The sequence below is a fragment of the Dermacentor andersoni genome, chromosome 4 (assembly GCF_023375885.2).
Source record: "Dermacentor andersoni chromosome 4, qqDerAnde1_hic_scaffold, whole genome shotgun sequence".
Taxonomy (NCBI): Eukaryota; Metazoa; Arthropoda; class Arachnida; order Ixodida; family Ixodidae; genus Dermacentor; species Dermacentor andersoni.
The window spans coordinates 68197988-68221073 of NC_092817.1; the positions used below are offsets into that span (position 1 = coordinate 68197988).

A 23086-nucleotide genomic window follows, 5' to 3' on the forward strand; every position below is an offset into this window, starting at 1 on the left:
AAGAACTGCAGTTTGGCTAATGACATGATCACGGAGCGCAAGCGTTTCGAGGAGGTGAAAAGCCGTCGTATTTATCAGTAATTTGCACGTCTTCCCTATACGGCTACAACATCGTCTTGTGAAGACTGACCTTCACGGCAGCAGCAGACTTCAGAGCAGCTGACGAAGATCGTGCGCCGTGAGCTGGAAGCCATGTGTAAGCCGCGGCTCTGTACCCACCTGTCAACGATACGTGCGCTCCTATGTTTCTCCTTGTTCAGGCTATTGTGCGCCAAGAACTCGCCAATGTCGGCTTGCACTCAGTTGACCGTGGCCAGTTCCTGACCAACCGAACGTCCTTCGCTGGTGCATACTCAAAATCAATGGATCCATCGAGGTTATCGCAACATGGCAGAGTGGCGAACACCGGATGCCCAAGCTTTTTGCTTCAGTTATCGCAGCGTTGTTCACGTTTCCCAATACTCTCGCGACCGCTAGCCCTCGATGCCGTCCTTGAACAGCCCTCGTCCAGACGTCGGTTTTCGCTACGTCCAGCCGCAAGCAGAGTCGAACCTGCACGCCACTGACGGTACGACCGCATGGCGCCGTCGATCACAGTCGCCGAGCAGTCTCCAGTCACATTCGCCGCAATTTCGTCGCCTGCCGTCCAGGTCACCTCAGTCCCGTCACCCGTCGCCGTTATTCCGACTGAGGCGCATACCTTCGGAAAAATAAAAGATGCACGTCCTGGAGGGGATATCTCGAACCGATATCTCGGTGAAGAGCAACTGTCTTCGTTGCCGCTTGAAGAAAGTCCCTACACCTGCGGCGTCTCGTAATATCCGGGTCTATGATTGAGCAACGCCCATTATCCTCGGTATGTGCACTACCCGAATAACTGTTGACACTGTAATGAAGAAGAACAACTAGACGTAGGAAGCAGGATTGCCAACAGCATCGTGTGCCACAGACGCTTGAGCTTAGAGATTGCTCGGTGAAGCGCTCCACCCCTCATCGGCGCGTCGTCTAATAAACCTCCTTTATTATTGGTGGAGGTGCGGGGCATCCTTTCATCTCTAAATTCCTGGAACTCCGCACTCTAACGCTACCTTCCGCCATGCCAGCCACCGACCAGCAAACGCTGCCGTCGCCGCCTGTTCTCTGCGCTGGCTCTATTCGCCAGCAGGATCCTACCATCTTCAGCGGCACGGACGACAACGACGTTGAAGATTGGCTCGACCAAGCTAGCCAATGTCGATTTCTATCTCGCGGACGCGGCCAATTTCTGGTTCAAAAAGAATCAGGTGGATTTCCGAAAGTAGTCTACATTCAAGGCTGCTTTTACAGAGGTATTTAACCACTCCGCCGTCCCCAAACTTCGAGCCGAGCAGATTTTGCGCATAAGCGCACTGGACACGGGTGAAACATTCACCAGTTACATAGAAGACGCTGTCGATCTATGTAATACCCTCTCCGTGACGGCCTTTAGAGGTAACATGAATGAATTAATGAATGTAAAGGTGTCAATGCCACCATATCGGAAGCAGACTGGATTAAGCACATCATGAAAAGAATTGATGATGATGCCTTCCAAATGCTCCTGACCAAGAACCCGAACACTGTTGCCGACGTTATCACCCTCTGTGAGAGCTACGACGATCTACGCAAACAGCGAGCTTTGACGAAGCCTCCTCCTACAACCGATGCGTCGATCTCCAGCCTGGCCATTGCTTGCGACTAAGCGTCGCTGATCACGCAGATCAAGGCCTTTGTCCGAGAAGAACTTGCACGACAGCTGTCCCTGGTACCCTTCACCTAGGTGCCTGCTAGTCCTTTGCCATCTGATCTGCACAACGTCATTCAATGAGAAGTCGCTGACGCACTACCGGTTACTCCCCTGCAGCCGCTTAGGGCCGCTCCGCTAACTTATGCTGCGGTAGCTGCCAGGCCACGCCAAGAGCCGATACGACCCTTTCAGCCGCCCGAGCTTGGCCTTTTCCTCCCAGGTCCTGGGCCGGCCCTCCTGTTGCCAGCTTGTAGCGCACGCACGACAATCGGCCTATATGCTTTGCGTATAGGTATACCAGACACGTCGCAAGGTTCTGCCGCCGGGTGCAAACAATCGACACTGATCTCCGGGCGCCTCGTTATCCAGTCGACTCCAATGCATACTACACTTCATCCTACACATCGCCATCTCGCACTCTGTCTGATCGTCCTCTCTTGGATCATAGCCGCTCGCCATCCCCACGTCGCCGGTCGCTTTCACCGATGCGTTGGCGGCCCGGCAAGAACTGCGCAAGTTTCGAAATGCCGAAGTCATCGTTCCTTGCCTGCTAATATTATTGACTTGTTTCTCAGCCGGTGAAGGGTGATCGCTATAGTCACTCTTGTTGATACTGGCGCAGCTGTTTCTGTTATGGATGCCAGATTTCACCGGTCATTTCGTAAGGTAACAACGCCTCTTTCTAGATTGTCACTTCGAACTGCTAGTGCTCGACCCGTCGAACCTGTACAGCCCGTACAGCCTGTGCAGCCCGTGTCATAATTCAAGACGTTATTTACACTATAGAATTTGTAGTGCTCTCATCGTGCTCCCACGCAATTAATCTAGGATGGGATTTTCTCTCTTCCCCCAACGCTATAATCGATTGCACTCGCGCTGAGGTTTAATACACTAAGCTCAGTGACCTCACCTTCATTGATCCTCATTCTTGTGCTAAACTTGTCGTCCAGGAACACCCCAATATACCGTCGTGTTTGTCAGCACTTGTACCAGTTTCATGTGGTGCTATCGACGATGGAACGGCCTTCTTCACGCCGTCCGACCTCTTCATTGCCCGAAAAGCCCTTCCTCTGCCTTTTGCTACTCTTGACCTCGCCGCCGGTTTCAGCACAATGCCCGTGTTGTATTTCCTCCATTCTGGAGCCAAAAAGTCCCCCTCCCCAGCGGCGCCACACACCAGATAAACCCCCGCGCTGCGGGCCGCCGACGAAGTGGCAAGGAGAACTTCTCAGAGGCGCCGGACATTCGATACCCCTCAAACTACGTGCCTTACTGGCGGGCGCGTTGTATACAAACGGCGAGCGGCGGTGCGGTGGTGCCTTCCAAGTGTGGAGGTGGTGGTGACAACTTTATTGCACACAGGGGAGTTGCGGACACGCAGGTGCTTGGGCCCCCGCACGGCTCCACTGCACTCAAGCGTTCATGTCCCGGAGGCTCATGACCCTGGCAGCCCGGCCTGTGGCGATGGCTTTGGTGCGTGCGTGGTGCAAGAATGCTTGTGTGGCATGGTGTGTTGTGACTTTCTCCTTCTCACTACTCTCTCCCATTTCCCATACCCTCTAGTGAAAAATAAAGCAGTCTTCTTGATGCGCTCGAAGCGAAAGGACGTCTGTCGTTTTTCCATCAGTTCAAAGTTCTCCGTCTCTTATTCCACAACATTTTTTGGTGCCGAAACCCGGGAATAGGGACGTCAAAAGATGGACATCGACAGACTCAAGCGAAAAAGGGCCGTGGCGCGAACTTCTACAACGAAGCTGCTCAATGAAGTATCCACCATGGACGACAGCGCATCAATCGGTGAGCTGGAAGAAAAGCTAAATCTTCTTACTCTTAAAGAAGACTCACTGAAAGAGCTAGATCGGGAGATAGAAAAAGGCGTTGAAGATGAAGCTTTCGAAGAGGAAATTGCATGCTCCGAAATGTACAGAGAAAAGATCATCGTGGCGAAAACAAAGGTACAACGCATGCTACGCGACTTTAGCTGCACAAATGTTTCATCAGATCGCACACTAAACTCCTCCGATCAAAGAGAATCTAGCGCAAACGATTCGCAAATACGCCCCACCGTAAAGCTGCCAAAGCTCGAAATCAACAAATTCAACGGAGAGCTTCGAGAGTGGCAAGGGTTCTGGAGTCAGTTTGAATCAACTATCAACGCTAACCAGAACCTCTCAAAAGTAGACAAATTCAAGTACCTAAACAGCTACTTGACAGGAAAGGCGGCGGCTGCGGTAGCAGGACTTGACTTGTCGGAAGGCAACTACGATGTCGCTCTCTCGCTATTAAAGGAGAGGTTCGGCAGAAAGGAAGTTATTATAGAAGATCACATGTCACGGCTGCTTAACATCAAGCCAGTGCGTGACTCACGGAATCTCGGTCAACTGCGCAGCCTCGTCGACGAAGCAGAGACAGGTGTACGCAGCCTCACTTCTTTAGGCGTGAGTGTTGGTACTTATGGAACTTTGTTACTGACCGTAATAAAGAAAGCGGTGCCTGCCGACCTTCGTCTCGAATATCAAAGAAAAAACGAGGCTACGAACGAGGGAAGTGAGCTGGAGGAGTTCCTGCGTTTTTTGAGAAAAGAGGTTGCGACGCGGGAGATCATACAGCGGGCCGAAGCATTTTTTGGTGCCGAAACCCGGGAACGAACCAGGGACCTTTAGATTGGCGCTGATCATTACTGGGAAATTGTCACGGGATCCACTAAGCGTCTCAGCTCCAAATTGATGGCAGTGGAGACTGTATTCGGATGGACAGTCCAGGGCCAGGTCGGCACAAGGAAGTCAACAGGAGTCTGCTCCTCGGCTGCTGGCGTGATGCGGATAGGAGTGAGTGAACAAATTGACAAGGAAATATCAGCACAGCTAAAGTCTTTCTGGGAGCTCGAGCACATCGGTATCAAGGAACATGAGCCAGTTCGTCACGAGGACGCAGTCCTTCAGCACTATAAAGAAACCGTCAACTTTGAGAATGGCCGCTATAAGGTGTCGTTCCCTTGGAATTCGATGGTTTACGAGCTTGGCGACAACAACGAGTGCGCAGCAAGGCGTCTTAAAGCACAGACAAAGCGCCTCTTGGAAGGAGATTCGTTGATTAGGGAATACGACGCCTGCATAAGAGACTACATAGAAAAGGGCTATGCAGAGCCAGCCAGCAAGGACTGCGGCACGTCGGAAGGTCCGGTGTACTATATGCCACATCAAGCAGTTGTTCGTCGCGAAAGCCAGACGACAAAACTGAGGGTAGTATTTGATGCATCATCAAGTGCCAAAAATCGCCTCTCACTGAACAATGTTTTGGAAAGTGGCCCAAACCTAAACTCAGAGCTCATTGATCTGCTGATCAATTTCCGTACTTACAACATTGCCATCGTTGCGGATATTGAAAAGGCCTTTCTCCAAATATCACTATCAGAGGGCGATCGGAACGCTGTGCAGTTTCTCTGGTACGCTACGACGCCAAAGAAAGGGGAAGAGCTTCCAGCTGTGGTGACCTATCGCATGACTCGCGTGCCGTTCGGTGTCACGTCGAGCCCATTTCTCTTGGCCGCAACGTTGCAACATCATCTTGAAGGCCTGCCGGAACGGTATGCTGAAACTGCAGGCATTCTGCGCAGGCATCTTTACGTGGACGACCTTGTAACTGGGGTTGACAGCCTTGACAAGGGTAAAGTCTTGTGCCAGGAATCCAAAGATATATTGTCTCAAGCAGGGATGCGGCTACACAAGTGGATGTCGAACGACCGCGATCTTGTCAACTTCTTAGAGAATGGCAATGTGGAGAGAACGAACGCTGGTGCTGGACATGCTGCAGCTACAAAGGTATTGGGAGTAGGTTGGAATGCTCAGACTGACCACTTTGAATACAACCTAACTTCACTCATCGACTTCCTCTCCGCAAGAGCCGACAACAAGAGATTTGTGCTGCAGGTCTCGGCAAGAATTTTCGACCCTTTTGGATTTATTGCTCCCACAACATTATGCGTAAAGGTAATGTTCCAGAAGTTGTGGGAGTTGGGAATTGGTTGGGACGATCCCTTGCCTGAGACATTGCAGCCTGAGTGGGACTGCTGGTGTAGGGAGCTTCCATGCATTGAAGGAGTCTGTATTCCAAGACTGATAGCGGCAGACTTTAGAAACGATGATACGGAGAAAGTGGTGCATGTTTTCTGTGACGCAAGCCCGAAGGCCTATGGTGCTGTCGCATATATTGTGACCAAGTCTCCGTTCGGACTAACAAATGTCAGCTTGGTCATGGCTAAATCAAGAGTGGCCCCTTTGAAACGCCTCTCGCTGCCCCGATTGGAGCTGATGGGAGCCCTTGTTGGCGCGCGACTATGCCACTACGTTACCAAGGCCTTGGATCTGAAGAACGTTGCTACCATCCTCTGGACTGACTCTACAGTAGCTATGTACTGGATCAAGGGAAACGCTGCCAGATGGAAGCCCTTCGTGGCAAATCGAGTCTCAGAGTTACAAGCGCTGACAGATCCCAGGGATTGGAGACACTGCCCAGGCTCAGACAACCCCGCTGACCTAATCACCCGCGGCATTCTCCCATCGGCCCTGCGGGAAAGCGAACTGTGGTGGAAAGGACCCCGATGGCTTCAGGAGGATGACACGTGTTGGCCAATGATAAGTGAGCCGAGCTCGAATGTTAGGGAGTGCCAAATGGAAGAGCGAAAGGTGACGGTGATGCCCATAGTATCATCGTCATCCATGGCAATTTTCAATGTTGAGAATTATAGTTCATTCAGCAGAGTCGTGCGAGTAACCGCGTGGGTCCGCCGCTTTGTCGACAACTGCCACAACAAAGAAGGAAGGACGATCGGCCCATTACGAGCTGAAGAAGTAATCAGCGCCGAAAGATACTGGTTGGCTAAGGCTCAACGAGATGCGTTCAGCGACGACATTTCAAACCTGAAGAATCAAAGACCGCTGCACAAGAGCTCTCCTGTTTTGCCTTTCAACCCGTACTTCGACAAAGAGGGCCTCATGCGAGTGGGTGGACGCTTGCAATTCAGTGATAACAACGAAGAGACTAAGCATCCCATCGTTCTCCCTGGCAATCACCCCCTCACATCACTGCTCATACGGAAGGAACATTTGAGAATGCTGCACGCGGGCGTACGCGATACTCTAGCACAGCTACGAGAATCGTATTGGATTATCCGAGGACGTCAGGCCGTAAAGAAAATTATCAAGCAGTGCCTCGTCTGTCACAAGCAAAGTTGCCCTCCAGCTACGGAACCAGTAGCACCACTTCCAGCTGACAGAGTGACAAAGGGAAACCCGTTCGACATCGTTGGCATCGATTTTGCAGGGCCCTTGATTTGTCAACAGTCACGCGACAGCAAAAAATGCTACATCGCTATTTTCACCTGTGCTGTGACACGTGCCGTCCACCTTGAGCTTGTCAGCGACCTGTCGGCTACAGCTTTCCTGTTGGCCTTTAAACGCTTTGTGGCACGCCGTGGAATTTGCTCGACGGTGTATTCGGACAACGCGCTCACATTCAAGCGTGCAGCCAGGGATCTAAAGGCAATGTTCATGCTGTTACAGGTTGAGGAATTGCAGTCATACTTCGCCGGAAACCAAATCAGATGGAAGTTTATTGTTGAACGGGCAGCTTGGTGGGGTGGATTCTGGGAGCGGATGGTGCGATCTGTGAAAGTAGCATTGCGAAAGGTGTTAGGTCGGAGCAGCTTGAGTTTCGAAGAACTGACCACCGTTCTTTATGAGGTGGAGGCCGTGATCAACTCACGCCCTCTGACTTTCATATATGATGATGCTCAAGAACCAGAACCGCTGTCACCGGCTCATTTCCTTGTCGGAAGAAGGTTGACGACCCTTCCTCCACACCTGCTGCCGGACGAAATTCCTGGCGGTGGAATGCATCTCTCACGACGCTGGAAGTACCGGACTGCCATGGCCGATGGTTTCTGGAGACGGTGGCGGAAAGAGTACTTATTGGAGCTCAGATCGGCACATATGTGCCGACCAACGACATCGAGTGATCTGAAGAAAGGCGCATTGGTGCTCCTGAAGGAAGACCGTTTGAAACGCCACACGTGGAAGACCGCCAGAATTAAGGAAACATTTAAGGGTAGAGACGGCAGGGTGCGGTCCTGCAAACTGGTATTAAGTGGGGGAACTGAGGTGAAGCGACCGATACAGCTGCTGTATCCCTTGGAGATTGTGGAGCAATGAGCTCAATAATAGTTCGCTCATCCGGGGGAGGTTGTTGTATTTCCTCCATTCTGGAGCCAAAAAGTCCCCCTCCCCAGCGGCGCCACACACCAGATAAACCCCCGCGCTGCGGGCCGCCGACGAAGTGGCAAGGAGAACTTCTCAGAGGCGCCGGACATTCGATACCCCTCAAACTACGTGCCTTACTGGCGGGCGCGTTGTATACAAACGGCGAGCGGCGGTGCGGTGGTGCCTTCCAAGTGTGGAGGTGGTGGTGACAACTTTATTGCACACAGGGGAGTTGCGGACACGCAGGTCCTTGGGCCCCCGCACGGCTCCACTGCACTCAAGCGTTCATGTCCCGGAGGCTCATGACCCTGGCAGCCCGGCCTGTGGCGATGGCTTTGGTGCGTGCGTGGTGCAAGAATGCTTGTGTGGCATGGTGTGTTGTGACTTTCTCCTTCTCACTACTCTCTCCCATTTCCCATACCCTCTAGTGAAAAATAAAGCAGTCTTCTTGATGCGCTCGAAGCGAAAGGACGTCTGTCGTTTTTCCATCAGTTCAAAGTTCTCCGTCTCTTATTCCACAACAGCCCGTTTATAACACGCTTTCATCCCCGCTCACGTTTCTTCGTCACGAATGCCTTGGCCACGTCGCGACCATCGATTATATGCAGATTGTAGCCATCCCCGACGAGGCGTCCCCTACGGCTGTCCTTGACCTTGGCCCCTATAACATAAAACTATTCCAATATGTTTTTATTCCAATCTACGGTCTTCAAATTTGCGCAACTGCTGCATTGGGCGGTGAGCCGCAGGATTGTCTGAACAGACCAATCAGACGCTGTCCTCTTTCATAGAAGGGCACTTCATTTTGCTTTAAAACAAATAATATTGCCTACACTGAGCGGCTTGTCTTATCTAATTGGCTGACAAGAGGCGAGGAAGACGCTCAAGGGGACAGGGATTTGATGGAGCCGAGAGTGGGCACTGAAAATCGATAACCGCATGAAGAGGGTGTGCCGGCACCTGCGATTAGTCCGCTTTCCATTATTTAGTTTGAGGTGGCTGGTCGGAAATCGCGGCGGCATGAAACGAAAGGTTAAGAATGCTGCTAGAAGAGATCCTCAGCAAAGAAGAGTTGGCAGAGCGAGGTCATAAACGTGCCGAAAATGCTCGATAACCTTACACGACCGCGCAAGAAGTTTTATTGTATGCAAATGAACCCATGCTCTCCGGCAGGTGCGAGAAGCCAGTGTCTGGGCGATTGGCGGCAGCCATCCTTTATTCATTTCGGAACGGGGCAGCCTGCGGCTATTCCGAAAAAAAAAAAATCAGTTTTTTTCGGCATATTAATGCATCTTTAACGCGTAGACGTCACTTTGACGCGGTGAGTTTTCGTGGTTTTGTGACGTCGCGTGACAGGCAGGTGAAGTGGGTGCAGCCCGAAAACGTTTGACCAATAGCCGATGGCTAATGGCGAAAAGGCGTCGAATCACGAATAACTACTTTTCTTTTGTTCAGTCTAGTCATACATAATCAGTGTGTACGCGTCATGTCAGATGGGGAGCTGTCGCGGTTTTCGTGACGTCGCGTGAGAGACAGGCGAAGTGGGGGTGGCTCAAAAAAGTTTTGGACCAATCGCGGAGGGCTGCTTGCAGAATTGGAATAGAAAAGTTTGGAATAGCTTTACGTTATAGCGCCCCTGAACACCCTCTCTGCTCCTGATCCAACATCTAAGGATGTCTTCAGCCCATTCATCGCTGAGGATCTGGCACCCTCGCTGCGATCCCAGCTTCTTACCATTCTTGAGCACTTCGGAACTTCTTTCAAAGTCACACAAGCATTCCTAAGCCGCACATCAACACTCGAGCACCACATAGACATGGCTCTCACTCAGCGCTGTGCGAACGTCCGTATCGCGTATTCGCTGTGGAACACCGCGTCATTGGCGACCAGGTCGACCACATGCTCAGTCGAGGCGTGATTAAACCTTCACAGAGCCCATGGGCTTCTCCTGTGGCACTTCTCACAAAGAAAGACAGTTCCATATGCTTCTGTGTAGATTTTTGGCGTTTAAACAAGATCACGGTGTAAGATGCTTACCCGTTTCCATGCATGGACTGCTTTCAAGGAGCCGAGTTCTTATCATTAGACTAGCGGTCAGGCTACTAGCAGGTCCCGATGGCCGAGGCCAATCGCCCTAACACTGCTTTTGTTACACCAGATGGCCTAGATGAGTTCACCGTCGTGTCTTTCGGACTTTGCAACACACCTGCTGCATTCGAAAGGATGATCGATAACGTTTTGCGCGGACTCAAATGGAAGATATGTCTATGTTACCCTGACGACATCCTGGTGTTCGCCCCTGATTTCGCAACACACTTGTGCCGCCTTCAGGACGTGTTGAGTTCCTTCACCAACGCCGGTCTGCAGCTTAATCTCAAGAAATATCACTCTACCGCACGCGAGTTGACGATCCTCGGCCACGTTGTGTCCAAGGATGGCATTCTTCTGGATGCCGAGAAATTGCGGGCCGTCTCTGCGTTTTCTAAGCCCACTGCAGTGAAAGAACTTAGCAGTTTCATCGGTTTGTGCTCTTCTTTCCGGCGCTTCATTCGGCATTTTGCATCGATACTATCACCCCTCACGCATCTGCTTCGTGACGCCAAAGACCTCTCATCGTGGTCTCCTGCCTGCGACCACGCGTTCACCACCTTGCGCCGTCTTCTCGCGACGCCATTTTGACCCTCAAGCTCCTACTGAAGCACATACCGATGCAAGTGGCGTAGGCCTAGGTGCTGTTCTCGCACAGCGTCATCATCGTCAGGTAGAAAACATCGTGGCTTATGCGAGCCGCACGCTGACCAAGGCGGAGGGCAATTACAGCTAACAAGCTATGTAGGGGCTGCTGCCCTCCCAGTTGCTACAGCGCAGGAAATCGCCACTGTTATACTGCGCCATTTTGTGCTTCGTCATGGAGGCCCTCATGAACTCCTCAGTGACCGAGGCCACGCCTTCCTGTCTGAAATCGGTGAAAAATTGCTCGCTGAATTCGCCATTGGTCATCGCACATGCACCGCCTATCACCCACAAACCAACCCAGCCACGGAACGCTTGAATCGCAACCTTGGCGAGATGCTCGCTATGAGCACCGCATCACACCACTCCAATTGGGACCTAGTTCTTCCATTCGTCCCCTACGTCTACAATACCGCAACGCAAGCCACTACCGCTATCTCACCCTTCTAACTTCTTTATGGCCGTCATCCTTCTCATACAATACCATTCTGCCCTACCACTCAGACCCATCAGACAATCTCGGACGCCGCAAGACAAGCTGAAGAATGTCGTTAGTTGGCATGCCACTTCACTTCGGACTACCAGAATCGCCAAAAATCAAAACACGATGCTCGCAACTCGACACCACCTTTTCTACCGGCACCACCTTTTCTACCGGTTGTTCGTACCGACGACCCGCACACCAGCACTCGCTTCAAAACTTTTTCCTAAATTCGATGGACCATACCGCGTTCTGCAGCGAACTTCTCCCGTCAACTACCTCACAGCGCCACTCACACCGCCGTCTGACATGCGTCGTCGTAACCGCGAAGTCGTCCACGTCCAGTGGATCAAGCCCTATAATGATTCTGTGGCCTCATCTTCAGACTAAGTCGCCAGGATGGCGCCTTTTTCCGATGGCGCCATTGTAACGAAGAAGAACGCCTGGACGTAGGCAGCAGGATTGCCAACAGCATCGTGTGCCGCAGATGCTCGAGCTTGGAGACTGTGCTCGGTGAAACGCTCTACCCGTCATCGGCCCGGCGTGTAATAAACCTCCTTAATACTGGTTTCAGCACTTCCGTGACTTGACTTGATTTTGATGACTTGATTTTCTGCCTCAACTTTTTATCGGACCATTCGCCACTGATTGACTGCGTTGCTGGCCTCCTTCAACTCGAGCTGCCTATTCACTGCTGTGCTCTAAAACCAGCTGAGCCTTGTTTATGTTCTGTAGACTTCGTACGGTTGCCGCCTCAAGCCACCATGTGCACATACCTTTGACGTGCTTCCCATCTGTTTCTGACGGTGACTATGTGCTGACTCCTAATGTCAGTGTTCTCCTGCTACTCACAGTTGCCATTCCACATGCCATTGTGACTACCGCCGATTACCGCGTACATCTTACTGTTTTAAATTTTGGTTAAAGTACGCAAGTTATCCCGAAAGGCATGTCGCTCGGCAACGCTTCTCCCATCGACGATTCCGCCACCTCCGTATTAGATGTTCTGTGCTCGTCTGCAGCCACCTTCTGCCCGATCAGTTCCCCAACGTCCGATCCCCGCCTATTTTCGAAGATGATCGCTCAAAACCGGCTTCCCGAACAGGCTGCAGTCCTTTGTTGCCTCCTGGTGTCTTATCGCGACGTCTTTGGCTCTGAGCATCGCTTGCTAGGACGGACTTCTGTTGTGACCCATAAGATTGACACCGGTGGTGCTGGTCCTATCCACCGATGACCTTGTCGCTTGTCTCACGCAGTATGCCACGCTCTTCAAGCTGATATAGACAAGATGCTAACCAAAAGTGCAATTGATCTCTCTTGGCATCCTTTGGCGTCGCCGGTTGCCTTGGTCAAAAAGGATGGCAGTTGGCGATTTTGTGTCGACTACTGCCAACTGGACTTTGTCACGGAAAAGGATGTGAACCCTCTCCTGCGGATTGATGACGCCCTCGACTGCCTTCACGGATCGAAATACTTCTCTTCAATCGACCTCCGATCCGGTTATTGGCAAATTTCGGTTGATGAACTTGACCGTGAGAAATCGGCTTTTGTTACACCGGAAGGTATTTACCAAGTTCAGGTTATGCCTATCCTACTTTGCAATGCCCCAGCAACTTTCGAACGAACGATGGACTCTCTCCTTCGGAGCTATAAGCGGTCCACCTGCTTATGTTATCGGGACGATTTCATCGTATTTCTCCCTACGTTTGACAGCCACTTCAGTCGCTTGGTCGCTATTCTTGAAGTCTTTAGGGAGGCTGGCCCTCAACTTAACTCTTCTGAGTGCCATTTTAGACACCACGAAGTAAAAGTTCATGGCCATCTTGTCAGTGCTGCCGGTATACATCCTGATCGCTATGAGATTCACGCAGTCAAGAACTTTCCTGTACCCTGTTCAGCGAAAGGTGTGCGCATTTTTGTGGGCTTACGCCCCTATATTCGTCGGTTTGTTAAAACATTTGGGGATATCGCCCGGCCACTGACTGACCTTCTCAAGAAGGACAAAGCGTTCTTTTGGGGCCGTGAACAAGCCGACGCCTTCGACAACCTCATCCGTTTGTTAGCAACGCCTCCGATATTAGGCCACTTCGATCCATCTGCACCTACTCACGTTCGCACAAACGCCAGTGGCTATGGCATTGGTGCTGTCCTCGTCCAACAGCAAAATGCAGTCAAGCGTGTCTTTGCCCACGGCAGTCACTTCTTGTCCCCTTCAGAGCGCAATTTTTTTTCACCGAACGTGAGTGCCTCGCTCTGGTGTGGTCAGTGGCTAAATTTCGCCCTTGTTTCTTTGGCCACCCATCTTCTGTCATAATGAAGCACCATGACCTGTGCTAGCTATCGTCATTGAAAGACCAGGCTGGCCGCCTTGGTCGCTGGGTACTCAGACTTCAGTAGTATTCTTACAAGTCCGGCCGCCTAGATCTGGACGCCGACTACTTGTTTTGTCATCCCGTCGATCCTCCTGACAACGACGAACAGGATGCCGACACTTACCTTCTGGCTATTTTTTACTTTCGAGACATCGTTACTGAGCAGCGAAAGGACGACTTTCCAGTCCATCATTGAGCGCTTGACTTTAGGACAATCAGATCGCTCAACAAGAATGTTTGTGCACCATAACGACATTCTTTATCGACGCAACGTCAGCTCTGATGGACCAGATTTATTGCTAGATGTCCCTCGTAATCTCCGTTCTACTGTTCTTGCTTAGTTCCACAACGCACCCACTGCCGGACACCTTGGCACCTCCCGCACTTACGACAGAGTTCGACGGGGCTTCTTCTGGCTAGACCTTTACCGCTCGATGCAACGTTACGCTGTGGCTTGCGACCCCTGTCAGCCTCGAAAGAGGTGATGTACGCAACCTGCTGGCCACCTTCATCGAGTCGATGTTTCAATCGAGCCTTTCTTCCGTGCCGGCAAGGACCTTTTTGGCCCCTTCCCCACACCCATAATAGGAAACAAATGGATAGCCGTTGCCACATACTATGCGACGCGCTGTGCCATTACACGTGTCCTGCCCACCAGCTGTGTTACAGATGTAGCAGACTTTTTGCTTGAACACGTGATTCTTTATCATGGCGTGCCAATGCAGGTGCTGACAGATCGTAGCCGCTACTTCCTGTCCCAAGTTGTCGAAGAGATACTTCGTTCTGACTCCACCAAACAGAAGCTCGCTACTGCATATCATCTACAAACGAACGCACTGACTGAACGACTGAATCGCATCCTTACACAGATGTTGTCTATGTACGTTTCAGAAGACCATCGCGATTGGAACAGCACTTGGCTCTACGTCTACGTGACATCTGCGTACAATTCGTCATGTCATGATACACGGGTTTCTCGCCTTTCCACCTCTTGTTTGGTCGCCACCCCCTCTGCCTTTTGACACCCTGCTACCTTCGGTGTCGCGTCTTACCGCGAAATACGCGAATGATGGTATTGGTCGGGCTCGTATGGCTCGCCAGATTGCCTGTGATCGACTTACAGTGGCCCAGGCCTCACAAAAGACTCGCTACGACAGCCGCCACCGGAACATTCAGTTCTCACCCGGAAATCTCGTTCTGCTGTGGACTCCAAGTCTCCATGTTGGCCTGTCTAAAAAACTGCTGTCACGCTGTACCGGGCCCTACCAGGTATTCCGATAGTTAAGTGATATAAACTACGAAATCGCATCTGTTGAAGACACACCATGGTCATTCTAGCAACGAACTGACGTCGTCCACTTGCCCCGCTTAAAGCCATACTGTTAATCCAGTTCGCTATCATTCTAAAAAGCGCCACAACGGTGTTCCAGCCCAGGGGCTTGTCCATTTGGACAGGATCGTGCGTGCAAGAGGGAGACGAAGAGAAAGTGGAAGGCTTTCTTTCTAGAGCAATAAAGTTTACTTCATCCTCCTCCTCCTGCAGCTGTCAGCTTCGTACCAGCCTGCGCAATTATGACACACTTTTCTTCATGTAAATAGTGGCAAATACATTCTGGCATGGGGCTTCCTCTTCGTAACAATATATATATATATGAACGAGAAGAAAGGAAACAGTGGTGTCCGATATTTAGTAGTCGTATCCGAAGCCAACGAAGACACCAAGCAGAGCATAGGGGAAATTTCTTGTACTTAATGGTTGAATTACCGACCGAAATGATACATTAATGGAAATGAAAGTGGATGAAAAAACAAATGGCCGCAGGCGGAATACGAACCCACGTCTCCGCATTTCGTGTGCGATGCTCTCACCACTTGAGCTACCGCGGCGCTGTTTTCCTGTCCCCTTTCTAAGTTTTTAGGTTTATCTATTAGAACAAACCCTGGGAGTGTTAGCCAGCGCCACCAGTCATAAGCCTTGGCGGCGGATTGGGAACATCCTTTCTGCCGCAGACGTCATGAGCAAGTGGACTTTTTGTATGAAGGCAATTGGTCGACAAACCCACGCATGCTGCCTGAAGGCATTAGTGCTGCTGGATTCGACACCCTCACTATGAGAAAAAAGGAAAGGATGAAAATACAACTGGCTTCAAGTGGGATACGAACCCACCTGCGAGTATTTCTGATTTGTGATATATATATATATATATATATATATATATATATATATATATATATATATATATATATATATACATATATATATGGATGGATGTATTTACAATATCTACATGAAGAGCGGAGAACGTTACATCTCATCAGTGTAGCATGACTGAAGTGAATCACACTGAGGCGCCGAAAAAGTTCGTTTAAAACCCCTCTCTCCTCCCAGGATCCCTAGGCGAGGGAAAACTCCCGCCGCACATTCGTCCAGTCAGAGCGTCAAAAGTCGTCGAAGGACCCGCGTTGAGGGCGAAGGTTCAGACAATCTCTCCTGCACCTTTGTTCACACAACACACAGAAAGAAGGGGAGCGTCGTAGACAGCGACTGTCATGCTTGACTCGAGCTGACGCGTCAAAGAATCGTGGATGTTACCGGTGTCCGTGAGGAAACTCCGTAGAACACACTTTTCCAGGAGTTTCTTGCTTCCATTGGTGCGTGACGTCCACAGTGAACCAACAAGCAACACTCGATTCACCAAACGTGTCTCGCCTTGCTGGCGCCGCAGTTCTGTCCGAGGAGGGCACATCGTTAGCTTAACCAAACAATTCGTCGCAGTGGGCCCGGAGAGGTTAGAAGGTCCCTACCACCGCTGGCCGATCGCAACAGTGTGTGTATATGTATGTGGTGTATGTATGTGTGTGCGTGTGTAAAAGAAAATAAACAACCTCCTAGGACCCAAAAAATCCACAGTACACAATCCTATGGACACGTGAACATGCAGATATTAATGGCGAAATCCTGCCACACTGAGCTGGTACATACGCATATGAAGACTCACAAACAAACACACAAGGCAGCGATGTATTCTGCGATCTGCTCGTAAACAGACAGATGAGGAATACAGACTGATGATACAATCCACGCACATATATACGATTGTGAAAAGTCAGCTTCAGCAGAGAATAGAAATGAGTAAAACACATAATATACAAGCGCTCATAAATAGAAATATTGGAAGCCAGTTGTAGCTACATTGCGCTACTATTCAGTGCGGCATCTAGTACCGTCTAGTACTCTTCTGTAATTGTCAAAGCATAGTTAACTCAGAGACCTTAGAATATCCAAATCACTAAATCTAGTGAATAACTGTGGTATGAAACAAGGAATGTCGCTGAAGTTAACACTTCAACAAGGTGGCGTGTCTTCGCCAGGCCAGCAACTGTTTTCTTTTTCTTTTTGCGGTAGTTGCGGTCTTGACGCCTTTCCATGTCCCTAAATTTTGTCCCATAGACAAGTTTTATAGCACTTAGGTTAATAGAGCTTGGCTGGAGCAGTAGTAAGATTTCGCTAACGCATTGCTCAAACCTGAAATAGAATCGTTGTGAACAAGAGCTGCGCAATATTCAAGATAATCTTTGCACAAATTACGTGAAAGATTTTTCTTTCATTCATTTCCCCTCCGACTTTTGGGGCATCGCTCGGTTGCGCCGAGTACAAGCCCTCACTCACCTCTTGGCGGCGCTGCAAGTGTGAGGTCGTGGTCGATGAACTGTCCCCATGACATGACGAGGATCGATAGCTGCCTGTTTGGGTGGTCGAAATCTCGATGGATGAAGCTGCTGATGGCGCGAGCCTTGGGCAGTTGCCCACCATTTGCCGCCAACCGGGGTCCCTGTACACCTGCGCCAAACATAAGCGTGGATGCGACATTTGTGTCATAATTCTGTAATATAAAACGGTGGCATTCTAAAGTGCCTTTGAGCTATGTTGACATGGCTGAAGCAAAACCGTAAAGCATAATGTCTATAGACTTTCTCAGAAAGCCGCTATTCTCCTCAGTGAGATTTCATCCACCGTTCGGAAGTTGCGGGGGAGGATACGGGGACAATGGGGAATAAGAGCATGTGTGTCGTATCAGAGAAACCTTTTTTTTTTTTTGGAGGCTAAGAAGTTGGTATATGAGTCTGGCACAAGTGTAATGCACGTTATTCGTGCCGTCGTGTGCTTTGCTATCTTCGATGGCAATGAAGGTGTCATAGCTGTGTCCTTGTATCCAGTATAGGTGAGAAAAGAATGCCGCTGTTATGTACAGGAACCTAATGAATGGCAAATTTGGTTTACTGCTAAAGCGTCCTTATTAGCAATCACTGACGAAGTAGTTTATTTTTGCAGACATTTCAATGAACCGTTGGCGCAGGACCTTCTGATACCTAAGGCTGTTACAAGCAGACCATGCCTTGGCTTTGGCATCGGACTCGCCCTAGATCGTGACGCGGATGTCACGTTAATTAATGCTTTGGTTAGCGTGATCTACATTTCTGACAGAAAACAAACACGACCTGGTCGCCACTGTCACTTTCATTTACGCTAAACAAGAAAACAAGCTTACTAGAGAAATGAGAACATTGCGGTTACCTTTTTTGATCTCTTATATGTCACCGCTGATACCGGTTTCGTTTGATCCGCTGTAGACGCGTGGAAGCGGCTGCGTGTTAGAAGGGTTTTATGTTTGCAATCTATTCTTCAGTCAATTCAAATTAATAAATTATTTGGGAGAAGGGCGATTTTCTTTAGACAAGGTTAGGTCAGGGCTTACGGAATGTTCTTTTGGTTAAATTGCCATTTGTGGCCCTGAGCTATGGCATTGTGCTTGCGCTCGAAATTGTCACAGCTCAAGAGGATAGAATGTTGACCCATAGAATTGTAAATGATAATTTCGCAGGTACAGAGAAGTTTTTTGTCCAGGTAGTGTCGCTTAGTTTCGCGCACGTAAAGGGGGGTGAAGGTAAGCGGAGCCTAGTGACTTTGTCGGTAACTGGCGTAAAATCCAGGATTCCTTTCAGATGTCCCGAAGCCACTATAAGGCCAAAAGGTACACAGTCCATTTTCAAGGCACAGTACTTTATGCTTGCTTAAATTATGTGACATAAGGCGTGAACGTTTTATTGCATTCTGCAATGTGACATCGAAAAAGAAGCTTCGGTTCCTGGAAGTGACTTCCGGGAATAATCTTCATCAAACTGTCTCAGCTCGAGGCAACGGTCCTATGATGCAGATAGTGAAACGCTCTTGCTGTGATATTTTCTGTTAGACGAACCAAAACAATATGGATGGGCTAATATAGCTAAACAATGGGCCATTCACATAATGTTTCGCTTAATGTGAAGCGTATGCTACCGAGCACATCAATGGTTCAACGCATCTGGAATCCTTCGAATTGTCATGCACTATTACGTATCCTACAGGTGGCTCAGCTTGTGTATGGGTTGTTCCGTCGACAATAAACTAAAAGTGCGTTATTCGTATTTTTATTTTTCACGTTTTCTTTTTCAACATAGGGCTATGTACAACCCAGTTGTTTAAAGATCCGGGCTAACCATTGTTTACTGCGCACAGTGTCACTGACAAAGACAACAACAAAAGATATGCGGAAGACTTTTTTTAATAGTATAAAACACATACCGTAATTCAGCATGTTCAGGTTCATTACCTGAATAGGCGGATGTCAAACTGTGCGATAAATTGCAATATCCACCTGGCTGAGTAAACATATTGTTATTAATTTTCTTATTACTCACTCCAGGGTACATGTTCGAACTGCTAAATTGGAAACTTTCAATAGTGAAGTCACGTGAGCTTTTCGAGACATCTGTCGGCACAATCTACTAAAGAAAATGTGCTTGCGTTACAGTTAAGGTCATCCCGAACTGCCTGACGCAGATTTTGAGATATTGTTAGCTGGAATGCGAATGTGTTTCTCTGCACACTTTAATAAGGCCAGATATCTCGGAAGTGGTGCTAGTCATAAGCGTTATAAAAACACGATTCCGCCTCTGTTCGGCTTCAATTTAAAAACACATGTGTACTAAAGTAGATGACGAAAAATGTTAATTAGGGAAAAATTTTAATTAGTTAGCAGGACATTTCGATTTTTATCCAGCTAATATTCGTCTCTTGCGTAAGTGCATCTGCTCAGGCGGATACTAGATACACGCCTTGCACACTTTGTTGCGGCGGTCCTCGCGGCCCAACTCCAAGGTACAATAGTAAAGAGGGAGAAGAAATTGGAACAATAAATACGTTTGAACAACAGGCGGAACAACGTTATCTGTCACACGCAAGCCTTGAAGAATTATCTTTGAGCTAACAATAAAAAAAACACCGGCGGTATACCGAAAGAAACAACTTCAATAAGATGCAATGGTAGACCGCTGACTTCTATACATTTTGCGTTGTGTGTTGCAATTATATAGTATGGGAAGCCACAGAGGAGCCACAGTGGTTATCTGCAGCTTGGGTGGTCTCCTCAACAAGCGTCTTGAACAAGACTGACACGGAGGTCGCGGGAGTGGCTTGCTCACCGTCGCTGTAAAGGGGCGGCAGAAAGCGCACGAAGGGAGTGTTGGTGACTCCCCAGGACGGATGTTTGATGTTGTTGCAGCGGCCGTCCATGCTTCGGTACCGCTCCACAGTGCATGGCACGGGCTTCACGTGGGCCGGGCACAGGTCGTAGAGCTCCGTTTTTGATGTGTCGATCAGCGGCAGGCCGTTCATAATCTCGTCATGCGTCATGCGGAACCTGCGGCAGTGTCGGCAGATGCTCTTTGAATGGCAGTAGCGTTCCTTCTTTTGCTGAGTTTGAAAGGAAACACCAAATCCCGGCTAATGGCTGAGCGCTGTCCACTTGCATTTAGGTACAGAACTTGGCAAGAACCTAGCAAACAATATATCGACCGCAAACACACGCACAAAAATATAAAAACGGCACTATCAGAGAATTCTCATCAATAGCGCGAAAAAAGCTTTGCCGTGTAGCCTAGTGGCACGATGCATGCAGTGATAGCACATGGGCACTGTTTGTGTGAGGACGAAACGTGCAGCGTCTGTACTTAGTACGCATTAAGTGTGTGGATGAAAAAGGCCCGCAGCCATAATATTTTTATTAATGAAGCTCTCAAGGTTACTAAAGAAGAGGTGCAAATAACACCAGCCACAGTGGCTCAATGGCTATGGAGTTCTTCTGCTTAGCACAAGGTCATAGGTTCGATTTCCAGCCGTCGCAGCTGCATTGCAGTGAAGATGTAATACAAAAACGCTCGTATACTCACAGATTAAATTCTCCAGACGGTAAAAGTATTTCGTAGCCCTACTACAGCGTTTGTTAAATCTTACTGTTGTTTCAGGACGTGAAACCCCTTGGGCCAAAAACACGCACACGCACGCACGCGCAGACACACGCACGCACGCATGCACGCACAAAGAACAAAGAGTGAAAAGCTTCTGTAGTCTAAGATGATCTGTGGGGAAGCCAAGTCAAGTTGTTTAACGGCCATTTTATGCAACCAATATTCACTGGCTATAGACGTAAATTACTGTAATCTGAGATACTTCTCCTGTATCCCTTGGAACTGCTGCGGAGCTTTCATATGTACGCAAACATGGTCGCAGGCGTTGCCAGATAGGCTGACAATTTAGCAGATTAGCATACTTATAAACTTTACCCCAGACACGTTCTTTAACTCTGTATATTTATGAGCACTCCGTGAGTTATTGTAGCTGAATGCGAGTAAAGAGAAGACTATTACTCCTCTTAGAAAGACCAAGTCCGGAAAAACTGCGATCCGCATCTCTTAAAACTTCATGCACTCTATCCTATACAATATCAAGCTACCTCCACACCGTTGGTGTGGAGGTAGACCAACTCTTTCCCACATTTCCTGTACATGCGCGGGTGACCAAGGCCAGTGGAGCCTTGGACTAAACCTGCCACCCATCGCTCTTTGACCCCTTTCCCCACTCCCTATCTTAATAAAGGTTACTACTACTGCACTCAAACAGTGTAATACGGTTTGCAGTTTGCGATGTTTTAATGATAACAAGAAACTTACTGTGTTGCCAAGATTTTGGTGACAAGCAGTGTAAGTTCGGCTGTAGGCGCAATGTCCTTGGGCTCTGGCAGGGGGTCATTAGCCGCATATGGGTGTATATAATCTGAAAAGTATAAGAAGCAATTGTGCTTTTTCACACACCAGCGCAACCTATGCTGCCGCAAGTATTTGTAGTTTTTCGAATGACGTAAATATTATTTATGAACTCAAACTTTTCTAACTTATTCAATGCGTGTGCAACTATTAAATATACAGCAAATCATTTGCCCATTTAAATCAAGTGTTCGACTAAGACGTGTAGGCTTAGGCGGTGCATCATCGGGGAGTGACATTGTGACAAGCGCCGCAGTATTCGCCTGTTCAATTCATTTATTCTGTTAGAAGTGTCACAATTCTCAATATTTTGTTTTGTTTCCACATTGATTTATTTTTAGTCTTCTTCTGTAAGATAAGTTACCTCCTATTCTTTGTTTTGTTTGAATAAAGTTATATTTTATAACGTTGGACGGCGCATAAAATAACTACGCCCCCTATAAACCCCTACTCGAGGAGACCAGCTACATTTTTTGCCTTGTTCGTGGGCGTGCATAAGTAAAAATAAGAAAAGAGAGGCTAGTATGGAAGTGACATCATTGAGCGCTCATATTGTAACTCGCAAGGTCGCGCTGTTATTCTCAGTTTCCCCTTGCGAGGACAAATTATCTGGTCCTTTTCGTGCTACAACTGTTAGGAACGCCCGGAAACTTTGTAGGAGAAAGAAAGCCAAGCGAACGTAACAAAACTGCGAACGAACACTAAATATAGCAACGGGCTCGAACAGGCCACCGTCTTGCACGCAAAGAGTGTTTTTCTTATGTTTCCTTTTTGGCAAAGCTTCCTTGTAACGACTGTCGACAAGACATTGGCGTACATTACCCAGCTAGGAAGGGTGGCATGAGTACAATGCGTTCCTCTCAATAGCAGAAAGAGACAAGTACTTTATAATAGCGTTCCTGATTGTACAAGCGAAGCCCACAGCCCTTCATCCGGAGCTCTGCCGTTGCCAATAACGGAAAATGCGCTAGGCGCGACCTTCGAAGGCAACTTTTCAAAAAAAAGCAAAACCTTCCGTAGCGGCGGGAACAATAATTGCGCAGTTGCAATATTCGACCTTGCAGCCAATGTTATATCAGCGTCAAAAAATATCATTAAATTTGCTAATATTCTATGTATACTGGCTTTATAAATAATTCATCGTTATTGCAAGTAACTCAATTTTAACGTATTCTTTAACGAATTAGGCTCTTATGCAATCGAAGACGGAAACCAGTGGCTTTCATCCTCATTCTGATAGGCGTGCTAATCATTTGCTTCTTTAGATTAAGTGCTCTTCTGAGAAGCCATTTCCGGGTCCGGCACGTAGGTACGCGGTGTCGTTCGCACTCCACCC

The 23086-nt window shown here is 48.8% G+C and overlaps 1 protein-coding gene across 1 annotated transcript in view; it reads right to left on the reverse strand.

Moving 5' to 3' along the window:
• The window catches only part of LOC126536242 (salivary peroxidase/catechol oxidase-like), a 147925-nt gene that overhangs the window by 40478 nt on the left and 84361 nt on the right, over positions 1-23086 (reverse strand). The window contains exons 4-6 of the mRNA XM_050183135.2: positions 21658-21760; positions 20131-20348; positions 17279-17449 (exon numbers count right to left, since the gene is read on the reverse strand). Coding sequence (XP_050039092.1) covers positions 17279-17449; positions 20131-20348; positions 21658-21760 — 492 coding nt within the window. The remainder of the gene's footprint in view (positions 1-17278; positions 17450-20130; positions 20349-21657; positions 21761-23086) is intronic.